Source organism: Lytechinus variegatus, chromosome 2, assembly GCF_018143015.1.
Source record: "Lytechinus variegatus isolate NC3 chromosome 2, Lvar_3.0, whole genome shotgun sequence".
Classification (NCBI taxonomy): Eukaryota; Metazoa; Echinodermata; class Echinoidea; order Temnopleuroida; family Toxopneustidae; genus Lytechinus; species Lytechinus variegatus.
The window spans coordinates 30,798,025-30,819,231 of record NC_054741.1 but is presented as its reverse complement, the minus strand read 5'-3'; the positions used below and the strand labels follow the sequence as shown (position 1 = coordinate 30,819,231).

Genomic DNA, 21,207 nt, shown 5'->3' with positions numbered 1-21,207 from the left:
GCCTCGATCAATATTGTTTTGTAAACTTATCAATGTGATTTCATACCTCTGATTGTTTTCTACAAATTTGGGCTTGCATTTTAAATAGTACAACTGCATGAATAACAATGAAAAATACCATAATAGTAGTAGGCAAAACATATTTTTAAAATACTAGTATTTTACCAGATGATAAATAAGCAGTACAAGTGTTATACCCTTATATTAAAGATAATTGCATTTTATGATAACTAAAAAAAAAAAAATCTGGATCAACTACAAACCTTATTCCATCCTCCCTGATCCAAACCTTAATTTCACATACCAAACATATTACCTACAATTCTATTGTAATCCTAATCATACATATTTCTTGAATTAAACCCCGAATATAATGTATCATGAAAAGATGTGGCAAAGAAAACGAATGCATAAAATGAAAGTACCAGCTAAAAGAATGATTGTCCTATTGTCTGCCAGAACTGTGTGATACATGTACAAAGTCTATGGGAACTACAGAATTACAGAGATAAAGGGTGCATGAAAAAAGCAGAAGATGAGAAGCACATGAGACAAACGGGGGAGATAGGGCTCTTGGCCCTCCAGCCTTGTTTATGTGGAACAGACTTCCTAGAAATATTAGCTATATAAACAGCTGAAATAATAATGATATTCCGCATTTATATAGCGCTTAATACTACATCGGAACGACGTCTCTAAGAGCTTTACAAACATCTTATTACCCCGGTCATCGGATCCTTGCATGCCCGCATACAATGTATGCACATTCTCCACTCCCTGAGGAGCATTCTAACAAGAGTTCCAAGACTCAATTGCTAGGCATACTACATATAGGCTTTCACATCCTACCGGGTACCCATTTAACACCTGGGTGGAGAGTGGCAAAGTGTGGATTAACGCCTTGCGTAATGTTTTCCAATCAAGACGTACTTTATTTTCATACAGGAACATAAGAAATCTAAATTTTATCTTTAGCTGTTACCTTATATATAATATGATCATGTCCCTATGTTTTTGTTTTGTTGATGTAGTACCTTGAGTGATAAATTGCACATTACAAAAATATATTACTTAATTCTAGGGTTGCATGATATTACATATTTGTGTATACAATAATCACCAGTTATAATATTCAGGATACAGGGATATAACGTCTGACATGAATAAATGTCAAGTAATGTTCACATACCACTTTTTTAGCTAAGAGTAACAGAATGGAGAAGGGAGAATAAAACATTGGTTAGGTATAACCTTATTTATGACCCTTTCCCTTTGACCCAGGTGAGTTGAATTGAAATAAGGGGGAAAATGCCAATGATTTTTAGCATTTTGGCAAGGCAAATTTCTTGTCTGAAATTCAAATGTTCAAAATATTTTGATATACCTGGACCCAGAATAATCTATTCAATGGCTTCTGAATATCATGCTATTTCAATATCACTATCGTATTGTGCAGCTAAATTTTATTCTACATATATGAATGAACATGGACGTGTATCTGGTGTAATGAAAGGCATAGCTTAAACAAAATGATCTTTCTGATGATAAAAAATGGGTCTAGATTATAAGAGATAAAATCAACTTAACAATTAATCATTTTGAAGAAATTGCAGCTAATGATAACACCAATCTGCTTACACAAAAAAATTTATACAATTTAGTTGTACCTGGATTCAATATGTGTCCGTAATAAAACACACTTCATGTTGGTATTATTGCTTGCATCATTCTAGTGTTTAGAGCCTGGCAAATTAAAAAAATAACAAATTTTTGTTATACTGTACATATCAATATGTAAGCTGATAATAATTTTAACGGAATGTCCATCAATCGTTGCTCTGATCGTTGATTATGATGTCAGTGACAGTTGTGACATTCGGGATGACACTTCTGCCCGTTGACGCGGCAACGACATCCCCCACTTATGTCTCCAGAACCCTACGAGGGATAGAAAGAGAGAGGTATATCAAATACCAACTGATGCTTTTTAGGCATTGAACATTTTATACCTTAACAGTCAAATGTCTAAAAAACTTAACAGAATTGAATAAAATATTTGTGATTTTTATTTTAAACAACAGCATCGATGCTCACTATCAAACTGAATGTGATGTGTCAGCAATATGCTAGAATGACCGTGTACTGGACTTAATGTGGGACTAGCTCATGCACCTGTTTACAGTATACATGTCCATCTTTGTCTATTTTTTTGTGATTCTTTCTATTCAAATACCCACATATTCCAGCCAATTAGGCAGAGTTAAGATGGATTACAAATCATCACATTTCAATGGTAAAATGGTAACAAAGTAAAACACATTTCCAAATAAATCCTGTCTCGCAGTCCTCATATGATCCTTCTAAAAATGCTCACTTCACGTGTGCCCTTTGATAAGATTTACACTTTAATCAATACAAAATTGGATTTTTTTTTTTTTTTTGCACAGGGCCCCATTCTCACAAGAAAAGTTTTTTGAAAGGTCCTTCCAATATCTAATTGAACATTTTCTATGTATTCATTTTACTTGAGTTTTTCATAGAAAAATAAATGACATGAACATATTGTGGTAAATTTTCTAAATGTTGAGAAGTTGAATATATTTGACTTACAGCTGGTCCCCATCTTGCTTGTTTAGTCACCCAGCAGATCTCCGTCTGACAGACTGAACACCGTAGCCAATCACAGCCTCCCTTCTTCTGAACGATGATACTACAAAATGGGCACTTCATAGCTTCTCCACTCTGAACCAATTCCTAAGAAATGAATTGAAATTGAATGATAATGGCACTTCATAGCTTCTCCACTCTGATTCAATTCCTAAGACATAAAATAAAATTTTTTGATGACAAAATGGCACTTCGTAACATCTCTTAACCAATTCCTAAGAAATGAATTGAAATTGAATTATGATACTACAAATAGGGCACTTCATAGTTTCTCCACTCTTAACCAATTCCTAAGAAATGAATTGAAATTGAATGATGATACTACAAATTTGGCACTTCATAGCCTCTACACTCTGAACCAATTCCTAAAAAAATAAATTGAATGATAATGGCATTTCACAGCTTCTCCACTCTGAACCAATTCCTAAGAAATAAATTGAAGTTGAATACTACAAATAGGGCACTTCATAGGTTCTCCACATAATAGATCTTCAGTTATCAAGAGAAGATACTTTCATGAATATAGTGACCTCTACGGCCTTTGAACTTGTAATCACAAATCTCATAAAATCATAAAACAGGATGCACAGAAATTAAAGAAACATGAGTAGTGAGACAATTTTAATATACAGAGAAAAGAAACTCTGTCAAAGGAGAGAAGGAAACCTAACCTCCAGAGCTTGTTGCGTCTGTCTTGCTGTCACATCATTCTGCGCCCGTATTTGAGATCCTCTTGGTATTGCTTACAGTTGATACCTTCATGAATGGCTTTACACGTCAAACAGTTTATTTTCCTACAGAGAGGACAGTCAAAGAAGTTAAGATCATCGTCATAGAAACAGAAGCCCCTGCAGTCGGTAGTTTTGCAATGGAAGCTGTTGGATGCACTGGACTCCGCCCGGCGAAGACCACGTTCTAGGTACTTCTGGAAGTCTTCTTCACTCAAAAGCTGTAAAAAAAATAGATTTGAGAGAGTACTGGTCCATTATGATATTACACAAGCATAGCTTTTAGAGGCACATTAGAGGCACGACAGCTCAGTCGGTAGAGCGGGGGTTTCGGATTCCGGTCACCCAGGCATTAATCCTCATTACCAGGTCCCTCAGAGAGGAACCTAAGCCATCGGTCCTCTGGTTACAAGTATTCATGCTTTCTTAGCAATCAGGTAAAAAAATCACCACCATTATTATGATGCAACGACTCCATTTGCTTTAAAAAAACAGTATCTAATGTTTAAGGTGGGAGTACTGTGCCACATTAAGACATACCATTGAGAGAAATGGGCTCCTATTTGGCAACACTTTCTTTTAAAACTCTCACTAAATGCGTCTAAGTTTTTCCTGATTACATCATTACACATGACCGGGAAGTCAATCCTCTTAAATGTAGCTTCCAGGTGTGGTAATTATAAAATGAACTATAACAGAATCAACAAAATGAACTCCACAGTGTATTCATTCTAAAATACAAGATATAAGCTTAATAATTCTAGTAGAAAATTAATATTTGTTGAATAATAACCTTAAAAAAAACTTGGCATTCTGTTGGGTTGATAAATATTTTTTCAAGCAACAGCAATACATATGACCATGTATGCTTGGGGAACTGTGTGCTTATCTGTGTTGATGACTGTCAGCATACTTGGGATTAAAGCATCTGACTTACGTAAACTATGTAAAAAATTACTAGATCAGGGGCCCGTTGAAGACACGCAAGTCCCAAATGCACACTGCTTATTGGTTGGAAATCAAGTTGCATAAGATTTTTAGAGTTGTGTTTGATAGCAACTCCTTATGCAACGGGCCGCCAAAATGCACTAATGAATAATCATGATTCTAGAGCCTTCCTCTCTTAAATACTGGTTTATACTGCTATTTAGTCTCCTGACTTTGAAACAGAAGGTCGTGGGTTCGAATCCCAGCCATGGCGTAGTTTCCTTCAGCAAGGAATTCATCCACAGTGTGCTGCACTCGACCCACGTGAGGTAAATGGGTACCGGCAGGAAGTAGATCCTCAAAAAGCTGTGTGCACCTGAATAGGTAGCCTAGCTCAACCGGGATAATAATAGCAGGGCCCGCTGGGAGAACAGTTTTCGGAACTGAAGTGTCTACCCTGGGTAAATATACCGTTTTTATTATCATTTAACTTCTTGTTGATACTCACTGCTTTAATTTCCCTTTCCAGAACATGCTGTGTGCATGGTATATCATCCTCCATACCTGGACACATCACCAAGGCATCTGTTGACTGCTTGATATGCTGGATGATACATTCCCTATTTGAAGAAATAATACAGTGAAGTGCAAGGAGTAGTATCATGAGAAATCCAAATCCATATTTGAACAAATGATGCTATGAAGTACATGACCCAGTATCACAAAACTATTTAATCAATTGCAGATTATATGACACTCTTGTGAAAAAAAGACTATTGGAACCATGAGTTTTTAACAGGCTAAGAGCAATGTATTGTTTCAACCCTGTCATACACGCAGAACACATGAAGACACCGCACCAATGTTGTTTCCTCTGGAATAGTTCCACTAGATATAGGCCCATTGAAAAAAAATTGCATTCAAATGCAACACCAAAAGATTGAAAATAAATTTCAAATTATAAACTCTCTCTTGTGCCAGGCTCCAGGCTTGGCTTGTTGAGTCCCAACAGTAGTTCCCACAAACCTTAGATCTCTTATACCTATGATTTGGTCTTACCTGCAAAATGAATGAAGACATTCTCTGAGCATTACACCTTCCCCAGGATCATAATCCACTAGGCATATAGGACATTCAAATTCTTCTTGGTTTGGGACCAGGTCCTGCTCGTCGATCCTCAAGAGATCTTGATAGTTCTGGATTACCCGCTCTTGCTCCATCTTTGTCACGAAAAAACATTACATTTTACCCATTAATAAATTAAAGGTAATTTCATGACTACCTGAGCCTTCCAAAAGGATATTTTATATTACTGTTTTCAAGGTCGTTGTGAGCCCCGGCATCAGGGTAAAGGATTATTCTTTGTTCATGGGGGGGACACCTATTGTTGCATTCCACCCAAAACAAAAGATAATCATCTACACTGATGCCCACGATAGTAGCTTACACTGAAAAGTCTTTATTAAACTGGCTTTATTTTTATCTCCTGACACATCACAGCCTTGATCACATTAAAAAAACAATCTTAACATCTTTATGCAACTTCTTGGAGTTTAGTGCCTCTGACTGCCATAGTTCCTCCTATATTAAAACTAACATTCAACAACATAACGTCTCTGATTCCTGACATTTTGTCTTTTGACTACAATCATCACCTTGCATTAGTACGAACCATTGTGAATATCACCTTACAACCACAGATACTTTGTTTCTATAATGCTAGTTATCTATTTAATCTTTAAATATCTCATCCAATCCAATTCAATTGACATTTGATATAGCACCTTTTCCTTTCAGTTACAAAGCAATACACACATACTACCATGAAATGTTTCACTGAGTTTTCATCGACACATGAATAAAAAAAGGGATACAAGGTCAAAGGTCAAAGAACAGGGCTCAATCTGCCATACAGATTTGGTTTGTCCAAACAACCCCATGTGGCAGGAATCTTGCTATAAATACACTATGTGTGTTTTTTTACAGCAGCTTCATCTGCATTCCCCATTGTTTTGTCTGTGACTAACGTGAGATTTAGTGATGATAAGACGTATGTGGGATTCCTCCGTGAAAGACTCAGATCTGACGGCGCCTTTGGTAATTGCCACATTGTCACAACAAACTTTTGTCAAAGCAAAGGTGTTCAGACAGAGGAACTAAGATCTATCACAAGGTGATGTAATCCTTTAAAAACAAAACGTTCTTACTTCAAATATCGTTGGATGTTCTGGATTGTAGATGCAATAAATTCTTTACCTCCAAAAGAGCTTGTTCGTTCGCTTCTAAGGCTTTCTGAAAGCTGCTCTCTGAGGGGTCCATGATGTAGGTCCCTTTGGCAGGTACCTTGTAATTTTCAGGACGATCAGTGGAGCAAGCCTGGCACCCTGGGATTAGAGGGGGGTTCACAAGGGTGCACCTCGGACACACCCATCCAACCTAGGGAATGTAAGGTTAGGATTAAAGAAATTGTTTGAATCGGTTACAAAATAAATTACCCAATGCTGATATGAGGAAAACTGCTCTCCAAACCACATGTGCACAGATTATTAAGGATACAGGTATATGATTAAGCTAATTACTTAATTTACGTCTCTTTTTTTAAATGTCAGTTACGAATTCAACCTGATAGCTAAGAAGGTTTTTCAAGCACATCTAAATCTGTTTCGAAGGTTCTCAAACAAAAACATCTGTTCTAGCTCTCCGTATTCAGAGAGATGCTGAAAACCTTGCTAACTTACATTGTTCCTTTAACTAATGACAAAAAATTTATTTATAAATACAGAAAATCCATGAACATCAGATCTACTGCTTTGGAAACACCATTAATTTCCCAATATCACTTCTAACTTTTCAATCACTGTTTCCTCTGACAAGTAGGCCATTATTGTTTCTGAATTCTATTCTCAGACGCTAAACGTACCTCCATGGCAGTTGGTTCCTTCTTCACTTCATGCCTTTCAGCTAATGAAGTTCTTGATCCTGAGGTCGACCCCCTATCCATGAAACTATCATGTGAAGGTGGTACACGTCTTTGTAACGAAGCAGATTCAACAACCGGTGGGGGAGACAATCTTGCCCTGCTAAGTGAGGATCGCAAGGTACTACGGTCTTCTGTGCTGCCACTGCTGGTTCTTCGCATGGTTTGGAGGTCTGATAAAATTCCACAAGAAAATCTTTCGAAGTCATTGGACATAGCTTATCTTTCAATATTCTAAAAAATTTCATATTTAATTTCTTTCTACAAGTTATATGATATGAAGCTTTAAGTTTTCCACTCTCAATTTGTCCTCCCAGCAGATGAGTCAATAACTTGACCTATTATATTTTTAACACAAATGCAACCACAAACATGAAATGTTTACATATCAAGCATTCTTATTTGGATGTATAATTTTATGACAATAACATTCTTTGAAGTCTGTCATGGTCATTGTAATTTAGAAAGGAAAGAAATACTGGATCTCATTTCTTTAATGTATACCTATGGGGAGATCATCATCGAGAAAATCTATTGGATGGTTCTACAAAGAATTGGAAATATATTTTGCCCTGACATAAAGATTCAAAATGGGTATCAAAAAAAAAACAGGGCACCACTGTGAGCATAGTCCTAGGTTGTACAAGTCTTATGTCACCAAAGACATCCCAAAGACACAAAATTACAAGTAGCATAGCAAGGCCATTTAGTACAAGATATCAACAATCAATAATGGTCAGTAAATCAATAGTAAATCAAAAGTTGGATTTTCTCATGGAGTATCTAAATGATACTTATAATATTGGAAAGTCATATTTCCTTTGGAATACAGGCTCACTGATTAAAAAAGTATTTCAACAAGTTCAAATTTAGCCCATGCAATAACATCTATCTTTCACAAGCACACTATGCAACCTTTAAACCTACTTTGGTCTGGCCGATATCTCTGGTGCTTCCTTCTATCCTCAGAGAAGGCATGCTTCTCAATCTCCAGGGATTCCTTCGTAATATTGACCTTAGCAGCTGAGGTCAAATAAAGGTAAAGGGTTGCGCCAGACGACGTGATTCCATTGGCTGAAAGAGTCTCGGTATCTTTTGCTATGCGACCACCAATAAGCCAGTTCTGAACTTGCGTTGGAAGATCGTAAGTCAGACAAGTCTGTAATTCATGACATATAAAAGATCCAGCAAAATGTAAAAGGTTTTCCAACAAAACTGGAAAAGGACAATAATTGAATCCTTTTTGTTCAGGAAAGAAAAAATGTAAAAACGTTAAACACAATGTATTCTCAGTCTTCTTTTTATTAGACAGTGGCAGTAATAAAGAAATAGGTCTTGGCAACAATATTTTTCACACACATGTACCCAAAAGATTAAGTTTTTAAAGTGAGATATTCTCGCAGGTACTGAAAGATTGCAGGAAAAAAATCTAGCAATACTAACTCTACAAACTCAATTTAAAAGAACAAATTGATTCTACTTTTAAGTTTTTCATTTTAATTGTTTTACTCACCCTTTTCTTTAGACCAGCAATTGTTATATTCGATGGCACAGACATTCTTAACTTCAATTTTGATGAATCTCGATCTTCAACTTGAACTTGAATCCTAGAAGAATAAATCAATATGAACATTGATAAAATAAACTCACTTTGAAAATTACAAATATTATATTATTCGTTCATAAAAGTGTCACATTTGGTTTGATGAATAACTCTGTTTTCTCAATACTGCTATTTAATGAAGTTAATTCTGAATAATGTCTGAATGCTCCTAGGCTCATAATTCATATATCCATTCACACTATCGACCTTTTGAAAAGTATAGACAGTGCTCAGGAAATCTCATACTAATACATACATGGGCTCATGTGAATGTAAAACTAAATTGATCATTTATGTTCATCACCTGCCTGCTACAGTATTGCCTCTTATGAATTGCATGAAAGTTTTTGTTTCTATTTCAGTGATACAAACTATATAAGCCTTCTATATTATAAATAACATCACTATTGATTGCGAGTCTGTACCTTTCCTACGCACTGGTATGACTACCTGAGCCTTCCAAGTTTTTACTAACTTCTGCAAAACTTTTCCCCTCTATGACTACTCCTGAAAATTCATGAATCTAATTCAATTACAGTGAATTACAAATAAAGCTCATCTACAAAAAAACCATGACAAATCTATTTAAATGATTCTTTTACGTCTTAATTGAAACAGGAGAGAATATTTGCACAAATAGTGTTATGAGATTTATTGGGGGTTAAATGAAAGTATGTCTTACGATATATCACTGCTCGACGGTACAGTATTTCCTGCAGTTTCAACCAAGATGCTGAGTTTGGGTTGAAGGGTGGCAAGATTCTTAGCCCATATTTCAGAATTCATGACATCACCGGCCTCTATTGACGTTTTGAAAAGCTCTACCATGGTATCTGTCAATAAACAAATTATTACGGCTGTTTATTTTAATAGGGGGTGCAAACTGACCAACACCTTGCATGGTCTCTCATTGACTGTGTGTTATTAAATAAATAGTCTTTAAAATATATATATTTCGAGATGACCATCTCGAAATATATATATTTTAAAGACTATATATATATATATATATATATATACATTTCGAGATGACCATCAATAAATACAGAGAATGAAGTAGCCCATCATCTAATTAATGCATTGAAACTAAAATGTTTTGGAGAGAAATGTACTTGTATTGCTACGTGATAACTTAACTAGTGTGGTATGAATGTATTTAGTAGTGAATTAGTGTTTTATCATTCTCGAGTGGGCTTATATTACAAGACTATACAGCACAGAATGCTTCATTATGCTGGCCAGATGTGGATTGTTGAGGATTTGAGTTGGCACAATTTAGGGGAAAGTTGAACCTGACAAAAAGCTTGTTAAAATAACAAAAAAATAATAAAAATATTGGCGAAGGTTTGAGGAAAACCACTGGACCACAGGGTCGTGTGGTCCAGTGGTTAGAGCATTGGACTCATAATCGCAAGGTTGTGAGTTCGAATCCCAACTCTGCCATTGTCTCCACTTTGATAAAAAGGCCCAAGAGTGATATCTGTCGTCTATTACATCAGCCACTTACTATGACTGATTAACCTAGATGTAAAATGTTTCCAAGGTAATTGGTTAAATACCAGCTTGGCGTTTACCAGCAAAAAATGCTGTCCTGCTGAGTTCTTGCGGGAGTTACCACAAACAGAAACAGAAAATCCATTAATGAATAAAGAAGATATTGGAATTTTGATTATTAGATTTGTGACATCATATGCGAGCAGCTTCCCTACATACCATATGGTAAAAATCAACAAAATGTCGCTTTCTCCTCAGGAAACTGAAAATGTTTTTTGTTGCACCTTCAGTATATCAACAGACAAATCATTTCATACCTGTTCCTAAAAAATAAAAAAAAAAATGGATAAGTCATCATGAACCATCAAAAAATAGAAATTTATGTATTTCCATTACATAACATATATGGGACAGCTGCTCATTTATGACATTACAAATCCAAAATTTAGAATTCTAATAGTTTTCTTTATCTTTAATGGATTTTCCTCAAACCTTCACTAATATTTTTTTATTATTTTTTTCAGTTAATTTTACAGTAAACTTTTCTTCAGAGTGAACTTCCCTTTAAGGCTGCTTGTTCATTTCTGATTTAAAGTGATAGGACAAACTATCATTTCTGAGGTGATTTAGATCAAATTAGATGCTTTCCAACCAAAGCCAAGGAACTATACTAATAGCATATATACCTCCATTCATTGCCAAGGAAGTTCATTTCGCTACATGAAACCAAGAGATAACGATATATTTCATATCAGAAACATTTGATTCAAAGAAAGGAAAGGGAGACACATTTCTGAATATATATTCCTCATTCACTTACAATCTCTTCTAAAGCAACGGTTCCACTTTAAAGTACCCACTTTAGTGCAAAACAAGCAAACAACAAAATTCCCAAAGTAAAGGATATAAGTTTAACTTACGAATATCAATGTCGTCTGCTCCATTTTCAGTAGGAGCGACCGTAGGAACTCTCTCCTTCTCCTTGCTGGTTACTTTCTTCTTGGTTGCTCCTCCTCCTCCTCCACCTCCTCCTCCTCCCTGGAGACCTGGAAACCTAGCTGCCATTGGAGCTGCTCCTCGTTTACCTGAAGAAGAGAAGGAGAAAGGGAGGGAGGGGGAAGGAGAGGGTAAGGGGGGGTAAGCGGTGAGAGTAAAGGGTGAGGGTAAGGGGTAAAGGTATTAAAGGAAAAAGGAGTTCAAGAAATTTGTTGCACTCCTGATGATCAAGCATAACATTAACCCAGAAACTTCACTGATGCATAGATGTTTAGCTTCAGCGTGCCCTCTGTTACACAGCATTCATATCTAGACATATTACAAAGCAAAGTTTTAATGCAATGCACTCCGGTCCTCACATAGGAATTTGAGTATAAGTCCATGCAGAGAAAATTACAACCACTGATACTAACATGCAAAATTGATTTTGTACCCCATAGCAGAATAGTCAAACCAGAATACCTCATTGCACTTATCTGGAATAACAAGAAATCATCCATAATAAATTTACGCATGTTCTACAGACTGACAATGTCTGATCATTCTATTGCAATATGAGTGACAAAAGTTCAGATTAGAAGTTGCATTTCCATTACAGTCATCTGTTCAAAACATAAACTATATATTTGATGAACATACTCACGTGAATTGCTGATTCTTAATACTAAAATTAACTGAATGTTGATCATACTCAACAGTAAAAAAAAAATTACATAGACAAAAAAATCATACCCTATACGAGCTGTACATGTTATCACAAAGGCAAACTCTAGAGCTACTGTATTAAAGTTCTGTTCAATCCAAGTACTGCCTTCATTCACATTCTACATGTTTATGTTGCAATACAAAACTGTATTTGCAAAAACCTTTCATGATGAATTGACAATCAGCAGTTCACATCTATTTTAAGCAACAACATTAAAGATTTTCCCCTTCCATATTCGAAAGCATCATACTTTATATTGGTCACTCATCACTTTCACTTCCTGCATAGATCTTAAAATACTGCTCGACATATTTAACATTCAGTGGTTAGATCGTTTGAGTTTTTGTCTGCTCAAATATTGTTTCATGAGAGTATTAAAAAATATTGATTAAATTGATTTTAAAACAATATCTTTTTCATAAAAACAAAACATGGAAAAGCTCTTTCATATTTTATAAATGATGTTAAATAGTATTACTAGCAGTCATTGCATCAGTAATAGTAAAGGTGCCAATAGACTACTGTATAGTAGTAGCAATGGTAGCAGCATTAGTGACAGCAGTAAGAAGAGTGATATAGTTATCAACCTCCAAAAAGATAATTTTTCATGATGTAATAAATGAAACATTGATATTGAAAATTAAAGAAGTAGTAGAATTCACAATGTAAAAGTAATTGAAGTAAGTAACATGTATTTGATGGCTTATTTTGAACAGATCTGAATAAATATTGCATAAAGCTACAAAACTTATTATAACCCTGGGATTTACTTACTAGTCATTCTAATCTGCCCTTGGGCATTAACGGCACCAAGTATTAATTGGAATTGCTGTCCTTCTCCTGTGTTGTTAAACAGCATCAAATGGCGGCTACCGTCTCTACCCAAAACAAACTCAAACTGCTGTGCTGTGTGATTGAGAACAGATATTTCTTCTAAATGTTCATTGATGATCGGTTGAGATCTTGGCTGAAAAAGCAAAGGCAACAAAATGAGAAATTACTTTCAAAATAGAGTTTAGGTTCATATCAAGGGAATTAACCCACACAAGATTTTATATGCTGATACTGTGAGCAAAAGAAAGTTTGAGTGCAAGTATACAATACTTGTTCATCTTTAATACAGTACAAGAAGAAATAAGAGTTTGCAAATCTTGAAGCTATTCTCTTAATCTATTTAGAGTAATGTATGAATCACAATTATCTTATAAAATCATTTGTAACTAGACTTTCTTTAATTTGAACTGATGGATATCAACTTCTAGTCAGCGACTGCTTCTAGTGCATAAGTAGCTGGGGCTGATTGCATGAAATGAAAGGGTCTTTCCATGGACCGTCTTACGTGTCGCCCATCTTTTATCATGCGCTATAAGCGGGTATTTCTGAAATTTATGATAAACAAATAAAATTTGTAAGCTTTCTTTTAAATCAAATTTTCTACAATTTCATGAGATATCACATCATTTCATAAACAAACATTTTGTTTATTTTCACGGACGAATAAATGCAGATAATTTATTTGAAATGCGTTTCACATGGCGCATCATAAAAAATGGGTGACACGAAAGATGGTCCTTGCAAAGACGCTTTCATCCAATCTGCCCCAGGTTTTTTGCTAGAGAAAAGTAAAAGGCTACCTTCTCAAAATGTCATCTGATACAAATGTGTCAATCAAACATTGAAAGATTCAATTTATCGCCCCCCTCGCCTTTTGTCTTTAACTCAATCATTAAAGGGGAATGAAACATTTAGAACAAGTTGGCTTTTGTGGAAACAGATAAATCAAAGAATGAGATCAAAACAAGTTTGAGAAAAATTGGACAAATGAGAAAGTTATGAGCATTTGAATGTTGCGATCACGGATGCTATGGAGATCCTCCCATTGGCAATGTGACAAATATTTGTAATGTCACATGTGAACAACTTTAGGCCTACCCTTGACGGAGTTTATAATACGGTACCCCAAAATTGTTAATTTTGTATCTTACTTAGGGTGATACAAACTCTTTATCCATAATTCTTTAAAAATCTGTATTACATGCTCTCCTATAGAAAGAATACATGATCTAATGATAGATGTGATAAAAGAGGTATTATAAGTGAAATATATAGAAAAAGGTGGGAAAGTTGTTCACATGTGACATCACACATATTTGTTGCATTGCCAGTGGGAGGATCTACAATAATGATATAAACTTCAAATGCTCATAACTTTCTTATTCATTAAATTTTTCTCAAACTTTCGTTTATCTGTTCCTTTGATTTTTTTTTGTTTTTGCACTAAGCTTTCTCGTTTCAAGGGTTTCATTTTCCTTTAACATACTTACTCTGTCATCATTGTGCACAATACGGATTGAATAGCCCCCATGCTTGTGATTTAGAAGCTGTAGTTTGACCGGGGCATTAAGAAGGCCCCCATCATGAGTGTTTTTAGCCGATAGGCTTCCCTTAGGATCTCGCCTCCTGGTGAGGTCCCTCGTCGGATAGCTGCTCAAGAAGCCCCTTCCAGAGAGAACGACAGTGATTCCAGATGCGTGGCCTCGTGACAGACTTGATTGCATTATACAGTAATTAGTATTGGAGTTGGATTAGGTTGTTATCATCAAATTGGCAACTTTTTTGCAATACCTTTTCTTTAGCTACGTTTTCCTCTGTTTATTTTTTTGGGGTGGACTGGCTTTTAAAAAAATCAATGTCTCTGATATGATATGACAACTTATTTCTACTAAATATAAATGAAAATTCAAAAGATAGTGTAATAATCCCTTCGCACATTGACAAGATAAAAATGAGATCTTAAATGAGATACGTTAGTTATATTGGTTTTAAATCTGAATATGGAGAGATGAAAAAGAAAAGAGGGAGAGTGTATCACATCCGATTTCCACAAGGATCCCTGATAGAAACGTCTTGTTGGGTGATGAGGTGTTTGTAATATGGTGACTTGCAGCCATCAAATGTTTGAAACCTGCAAAGAAATCAATTCAAAAAAATGATTATAAAATTTTGTGAAAGAAATCTGATCTGAGAATGAACAATGTGGAACTCACCACAATCTCAAGCAGGGGCCTGTTTCCTAAAGGACTGACAAATGTTGTAACTGTACCATTATGGCAAATCCCCATGGTAACAGAGGCTCAGCAGCCAATCAGAATCAAGGTGACCATGGTAGTTGGCAAAGTTACAACTGTTGTAACTCTTTATGAAACGGGCCCCAGATCATAAAATCTATTTATATGGTGAGAGCAGTAGGTCCATGGTTAGAGCAATCAAAAATTTGTTCAGCAAGCAAGTGACACTCCCTTTACCATGTTGTCACATCTGAAAACACAAAGGTTGAATCACTGGTGGATTCGGGGGGGGGGGGGGGGGGGCAAAGCTGGCCCATGCCCCCCCTTTGAGAGACACAATTACAATTTGTAATGTAAAAATGCCGTTATAACAGAAGTGAGCTCCCCCCCCCCTTGAACTTTTGAAAATAAAGACCTTTGTTTTTTGCTTGTCAAATTTTTTCGTGGACGAAATGTCTTTATTTTATTTTTAAATTTTTTTTGTTGGTCATTTTTTTCCTCTGGAAAATGTGCCCCCCCCCCCCTTGAAAATCCTGGATCTGCCCCTGGGTTGAATATTATTATGGGAACTACTGCAGTGGAGTATCTAGCCCATTTTGTTTGAAATAATTTTCTTCTCAGGATAAGAAATTAATAAATTAAGTTTGTCCCATGATGTTAACTTGCATGGTTCACCAGGGCTCATATTTGTTTGTCCTGTTGCACATAGCCTGAGAAAATTTACCGAATAGAATGCACGATTCAAAGATAGAATTGAAATTTGATATATTTCTTTTGAAAATTCAGTTAACCTAACCGAGTGAAACAGCATATTTTTCCATGAGGCCTGGCCAAGCTCCAGCTCAGCTGTCTTTTGTTGGCAAACCAGATTTTAGATATTTTTACTTGAACATTGACTATAATAGCATTAGAAAACTACTTCAGCCTTGTCGGTCCAAGGCACATGACTAGATAACTATAATATATGGGGTAGACTTAGTTGTGTGTCCGCACAAGATGTGTGTCTGGACGATTCATTTTAGAAAGTCATTTGGAAAAATTAACAAGCGAAGTTTTATAAATTTTTAGTACAAAATGTTGGGAAATATAGAGAACAAAATAGAAGATGATTATGACTATTGAATTCATATTTTTAGTGTAATCCAAAGACAAAAAAATAAGGCTTCAAAAATATAAAGTATCCAGACATCCGACCCCCCCATCCTATTATTAGTATGGTCAGTTCCCCCATGTCTGCGCGGTCTCCCAAGTCTGCGCACCCGCGTATATGCGCGATTAGTAAAAGAAGATACGCAACGGGCACGAACTTTACACATGCAATACATAGGCAGGTATTCATTAAAAAAATTCGACTCAAAATGGTGGAAAAATAATGAATTCATGGCATTTCATGTGACAGCCTCAAAATGCAGCTTTTGTCATCAAAATCCCCGAATCGTGTGCAAAGTGAATGAGTGCGCAGACATTGGGTACCATTTTTTTTCAATCTGAAAATGACTGCCCGAGGTTTTTTCAAGAAAATCTTATATTTTCTTTCATTTTTTTAATGAGAAATTTGGTACACTTACTCTTAATAATGTAAGGAACACTTTTAACCAAAATATTTTGTGAAATAAGAAGAAATTCATGTTAAATCTTAACTCAAATTGTTAGGTGCGCAGACTTGGGGCCCACCATCATAATACCACAAGAAAAAAACAAACAAAATTGTGAACCAAATTTCAATTCAGCATGTGCATGACGGTTTGGGAAGACATTGCAGACTCAGTCATTCATTCAGACTCTTAGCTAGGATAATAATACAATGCCAAAAGTTCTAATCTAAAAGTGCAAGCAACATTCGCCTGCTTCAGAGTCAGACTCAGTCTCAAGTCAGTAATACACTAACACAGATATTGCTGACGTAGTATCTCACTTCCTTTGCCACAATCGACAATTTAAAAGCAAGCTAGTTTACATGACTATTAAAGGCTAGGGAAATAATACAAAATAACACTGCCACTCACTGTTAGTTGTAATTTTATACATACATTTTGTACGCAGTACAGACACTGCATTAACATGATTAACATTGGCATTGCCAATGAAAAGTCTGTTTGACTGCCTTTTAGTTTCCCAATCCCATGATGACCATGTCATACTCATAATCATGAAGATGAAATTCGGCCAAGATTTTTTGTCGACTACCGTATTAACTTGTATAATAATTCAAATAAACCAACAACATGCAGAGCTACCAAGTCTCACGCATTGTGCGTGAGACTCACGCATTCAGGGTCCGTCTCACGATCTCACGCATGGCACTGATTTTTCTCACGCATTGGGACCCGACAGAAAAAATAGAGAAAAAGTAGCATTATTCTCTAGATTATACGACTGGCCGGCCGCCTTCGCGTCTAGCCAGGCATGCGAGACGAATCGAGAGTGCAGTCAGCATGGTCAGCGCACAGCTAGTACGTGATACGATGAATTACGTGCGTGCATCGCATGGTTTTGTAGTATGGATCGATATGATGAAGCCCATATCCATAGAGATGTATATTATTGACACTAGAGGGCGGACTTCATCAAATTGCTGTGAATCCATGTTCGGGGCGGCCGCCATCTTAAAGAGGGCAAGAGCGCGGATTTATAACACACGGCTCTATGGGAGAATATCACATATTTCACTTTTTTACATTATATTTTCAATTTAATGCTGTATGCAACGTTAAAATCACAAGGCAAAACATTTTTATGTTAAAATATATGATAACCATGCATATTTTATAAAGGAGATGGACTGAACATCCAGAAAACGGGGGAAAAATAGGTTGCTGTACGTGCATTACCTATGATGTAGATCAGGGCTTGGTCTGAAGTTTCCCCTCCTTTCAGTTAATTTTGACGAAATCAAAGTAGAAATCATATGGTGAATCACTGATAATCCCATTAAATATAATATTGGAGACTATGCGACGTTATAGCTATATTTAACACCACGGGTGTTAAATCTAGCAGCCCAATAGGACCACACCATCTGGTGTTGGAGTTACACTGCCACTGGTGTTAAGATTACCAACATTTAGGATGTTAAAATATATCAACACCAGTCTTGGTGTTCGATTTGAACACGAGTCGGAGAATGTTATGAAGTTGACACCATTTGGTGTTCATTTGACACCCTCGAACACCTGCAGAAACGAACATTTAAACGAAAGTTTAAATCACCCTTTGGTGTAAAAAAAAATACCAACACCAGCTTTGGTGTTGTTTTACGGTTCGGATTCACACCATTTGGTGTCCGATTTCAAGTTCTTCAACACCTGCAGCCTGACGGTGTAACTTAATACTAGGGTATTTATTTAAAATACCCCAACAACAGACAGTGTTGAATTACCCCAGTGAAGTGTAACTTCAACAATAATTTTTGTTAAAATATTTCTATCCAACACCTGTCACGGTGTTGTTTCAACACTTCTGAGTATTTAGTGTTTATTTACACTCTAAGTGTTGTTTCAACACAGTATATTGCTTGAACACTGCCGGAGTGTCATGAGCACAAGTTGTTTCAACACTTCTGAGTATTTGGTGTTTATTTTACACTCTAAGTGTTGTTTCAATACAGTATTGCTTGAAAACTGAGTGTCAAATGAGCACCAAATCAAGAGAACATATGAACACTCTAAAGTGTTAAAGATAAATTCCAGTTTTGGTAACGATCTCAAAATGACTTTTTGCAGAATCTAATATAATGACCACCCAAGTGTCTGTTTGTATGAATAAAAAATATGTGCCAAAGGATTCTGGAAGAAATTGTGTAATTGCTGAGAAATAAGCAAAATAAGCGCGGATTCGGTCACTTCCGTCGGGTCTTTATTCCAGCAATAATAATACACTGTCCCACGTGTGCCTATCTGTGTTGGTGATCTTCAGTGTGAACGTTTTTCAGCGTAGATTTCAAGATTTCACAAAGTTCAGTTTATGTAACTGTACCAGATCTAGATCCTCGATGATATTCTGACAATTAAGCCTGGTTTTACAGACTTTCTCATGAAATCAGCATTTACTGCAACTACTGGAATTTCTCTTTAAGTTGACCTTATCTTACACCCTCGTCACGGTATATGCTATATGATGGCTTATATTACTACTCAGTCGACCTCGTCGTTTTCCCCCGTTTTCTGATGTTCAGTCCATCTCCTTTATAAAATATGCATGGTTATCATATATTTTAACATAACAATGTTTTGCCTTGTGATTTTAACGTTGCATACAGCATTAAATTGAAAATATAATGTAAAAAAAGTGAAATATGTGATATTCTCCCATAGAGCCGTGTGTTATAAATCCGCGCTCTTGCCCTCTTTAAGATGGCGGCTGCGCAATACATGGAATCACAGCCGCATTACGCGCGCGTCAATGCGAGCGATTACTCTAGTGTCAATCACGTTGGTGTCAATATACATCTCTATGCCCATATCTCATGCGCGCGCGCCTTTTGGCAACGTACGAGTGTAAGTACTGGCCGCGCGCGCACAGAGACGCCGAGTCATGAAAATCTCACGCATAAAATTTTTTTGAACTTGGCATCTCTGAACATGCAAACTTACAAATTCGTTACTACAGCAGAATAATTCCAAATTTACACAGGAGAAAATGGGTAGATCTAAACTGGTATTCCCGCTGTCATTGCATTGCACAGTTCACCGACGGCCGACTCCGATCCTCCATTAATATCACGCAGACTTCTCGAAAGTGGCTTTGCAGTGCAGTAGTGGGGATTCCCCGACTGATGATGCATCCGACGATGATGTCATAGGTCATGAAGTGAAGGGTTCCAAAGTTTGCGACTTGATTGATAATTCAAACTTATTTATTTGGGTAGAATTTTCTCCACTTTGAAGATAATAAGCCTACATATGTTCCCCCGCCCCATATGTGCATGGGCGGAAATCTATCCCAAGAAAAGGTAGGCCCGACCAGGGGCGCTCGGATCCCCCGCGGGGGACCCCCCCCCGGAAAATTAGACAAAAAAAAAGTTATCACCCAAAATGTAAAGTAATTTCGTCCAAAATAAATTTGACAAACAAAAAAGAAAAGAAAAAAATGTATTGAATGATGTATTTTATAACAGACCACAAATAGTAGGGGGACAGGGGGACATTTGATATTGTGCCCACGGCCCCCCCCCTTCCAAACGGTAGGGGGGCCCTGTTCCCCATGGGATTTCCGCCCATGCATAAATGCCTTCTTTTTTGCAAAATGGTCCAGGCTGGAGATATTTATATCTCAATAAATAGAATAAAACTCACAAAGCAAAATGATGAAAATTTGATCAAAATCGGATAACAAATAACGGAGTTATTGAATTTTTAAGATTTGCATTATTCCGGTGAAACATTTTTAGGCATGTCTTTATGAATATTCATTAGGTGGGGTGAAGATGTCATATCCCCACTTGTTCTTTTGTATTTTTTTTTATATGAAATTAGGTTTATCCGAAAATTTTCTACCAATTGCTAAAACAATTTGTTTGACAACTGATTAAATCAGGCATTAGTTATTTATTGCCGCAACTTATGGAGACACATCATTTTTACATGTATGAAAAAAATGAAACATTTATGATTTCATGGAATAACATAAGAAAAAGGAAAGTGGGGATGTGACATCATCAGCCAACCCACTGAATATTCATGACTATGTATGTGCATATATCTGTTTTCACAAAATATTGATAAACATTAATATTCAATAACTTCGCTATTTGTTATCCGATTTCTCAGCATTTTAATGCTCTGTGAATTTTATATTTAGATATAAATATTTTCAGCCCGGACCATCCCTTTAAGTGGGTGAAAATGTGCGCCTCCCTCGATTTTGGTAGTATCGATCCGTGCAAAATGCTATATTATTCCTAGCACTATTTTAGTATTCGGTCTAAATTTAAATTGCCATTAAGAATTTGAACTGATTGATTGTTTTTCTGATGATATACAAGAGAGTTTTCTGCATTAGTTAAGTTTGTATTACATGTATTTGTTAAAATATATATGTTT

At 36.2% G+C, this 21,207-nt stretch overlaps 1 protein-coding gene across 1 annotated transcript; it reads right to left on the bottom strand.

Moving 5' to 3' along the window:
- Positions 1-830: 830 nt before the first annotated feature.
- LOC121407823 (ranBP-type and C3HC4-type zinc finger-containing protein 1-like) lies at positions 831-19,943 on the bottom strand. Its single transcript, XM_041599054.1, is given in 15 exon segments — positions 831-1,938; positions 2,611-2,754; positions 3,339-3,388; positions 3,391-3,616; positions 4,831-4,942; positions 5,382-5,542; positions 6,579-6,758; positions 7,243-7,472; positions 8,227-8,458; positions 8,813-8,906; positions 9,585-9,735; positions 11,317-11,481; positions 12,873-13,065; positions 14,423-15,063; positions 19,759-19,943. Coding segments are annotated over 14 exon segments (2,253 nt in total). The 5' UTR covers positions 14,657-15,063; positions 19,759-19,943; the 3' UTR covers positions 831-1,857.
- Positions 19,944-21,207: the final 1,264 nt, after the last annotated feature.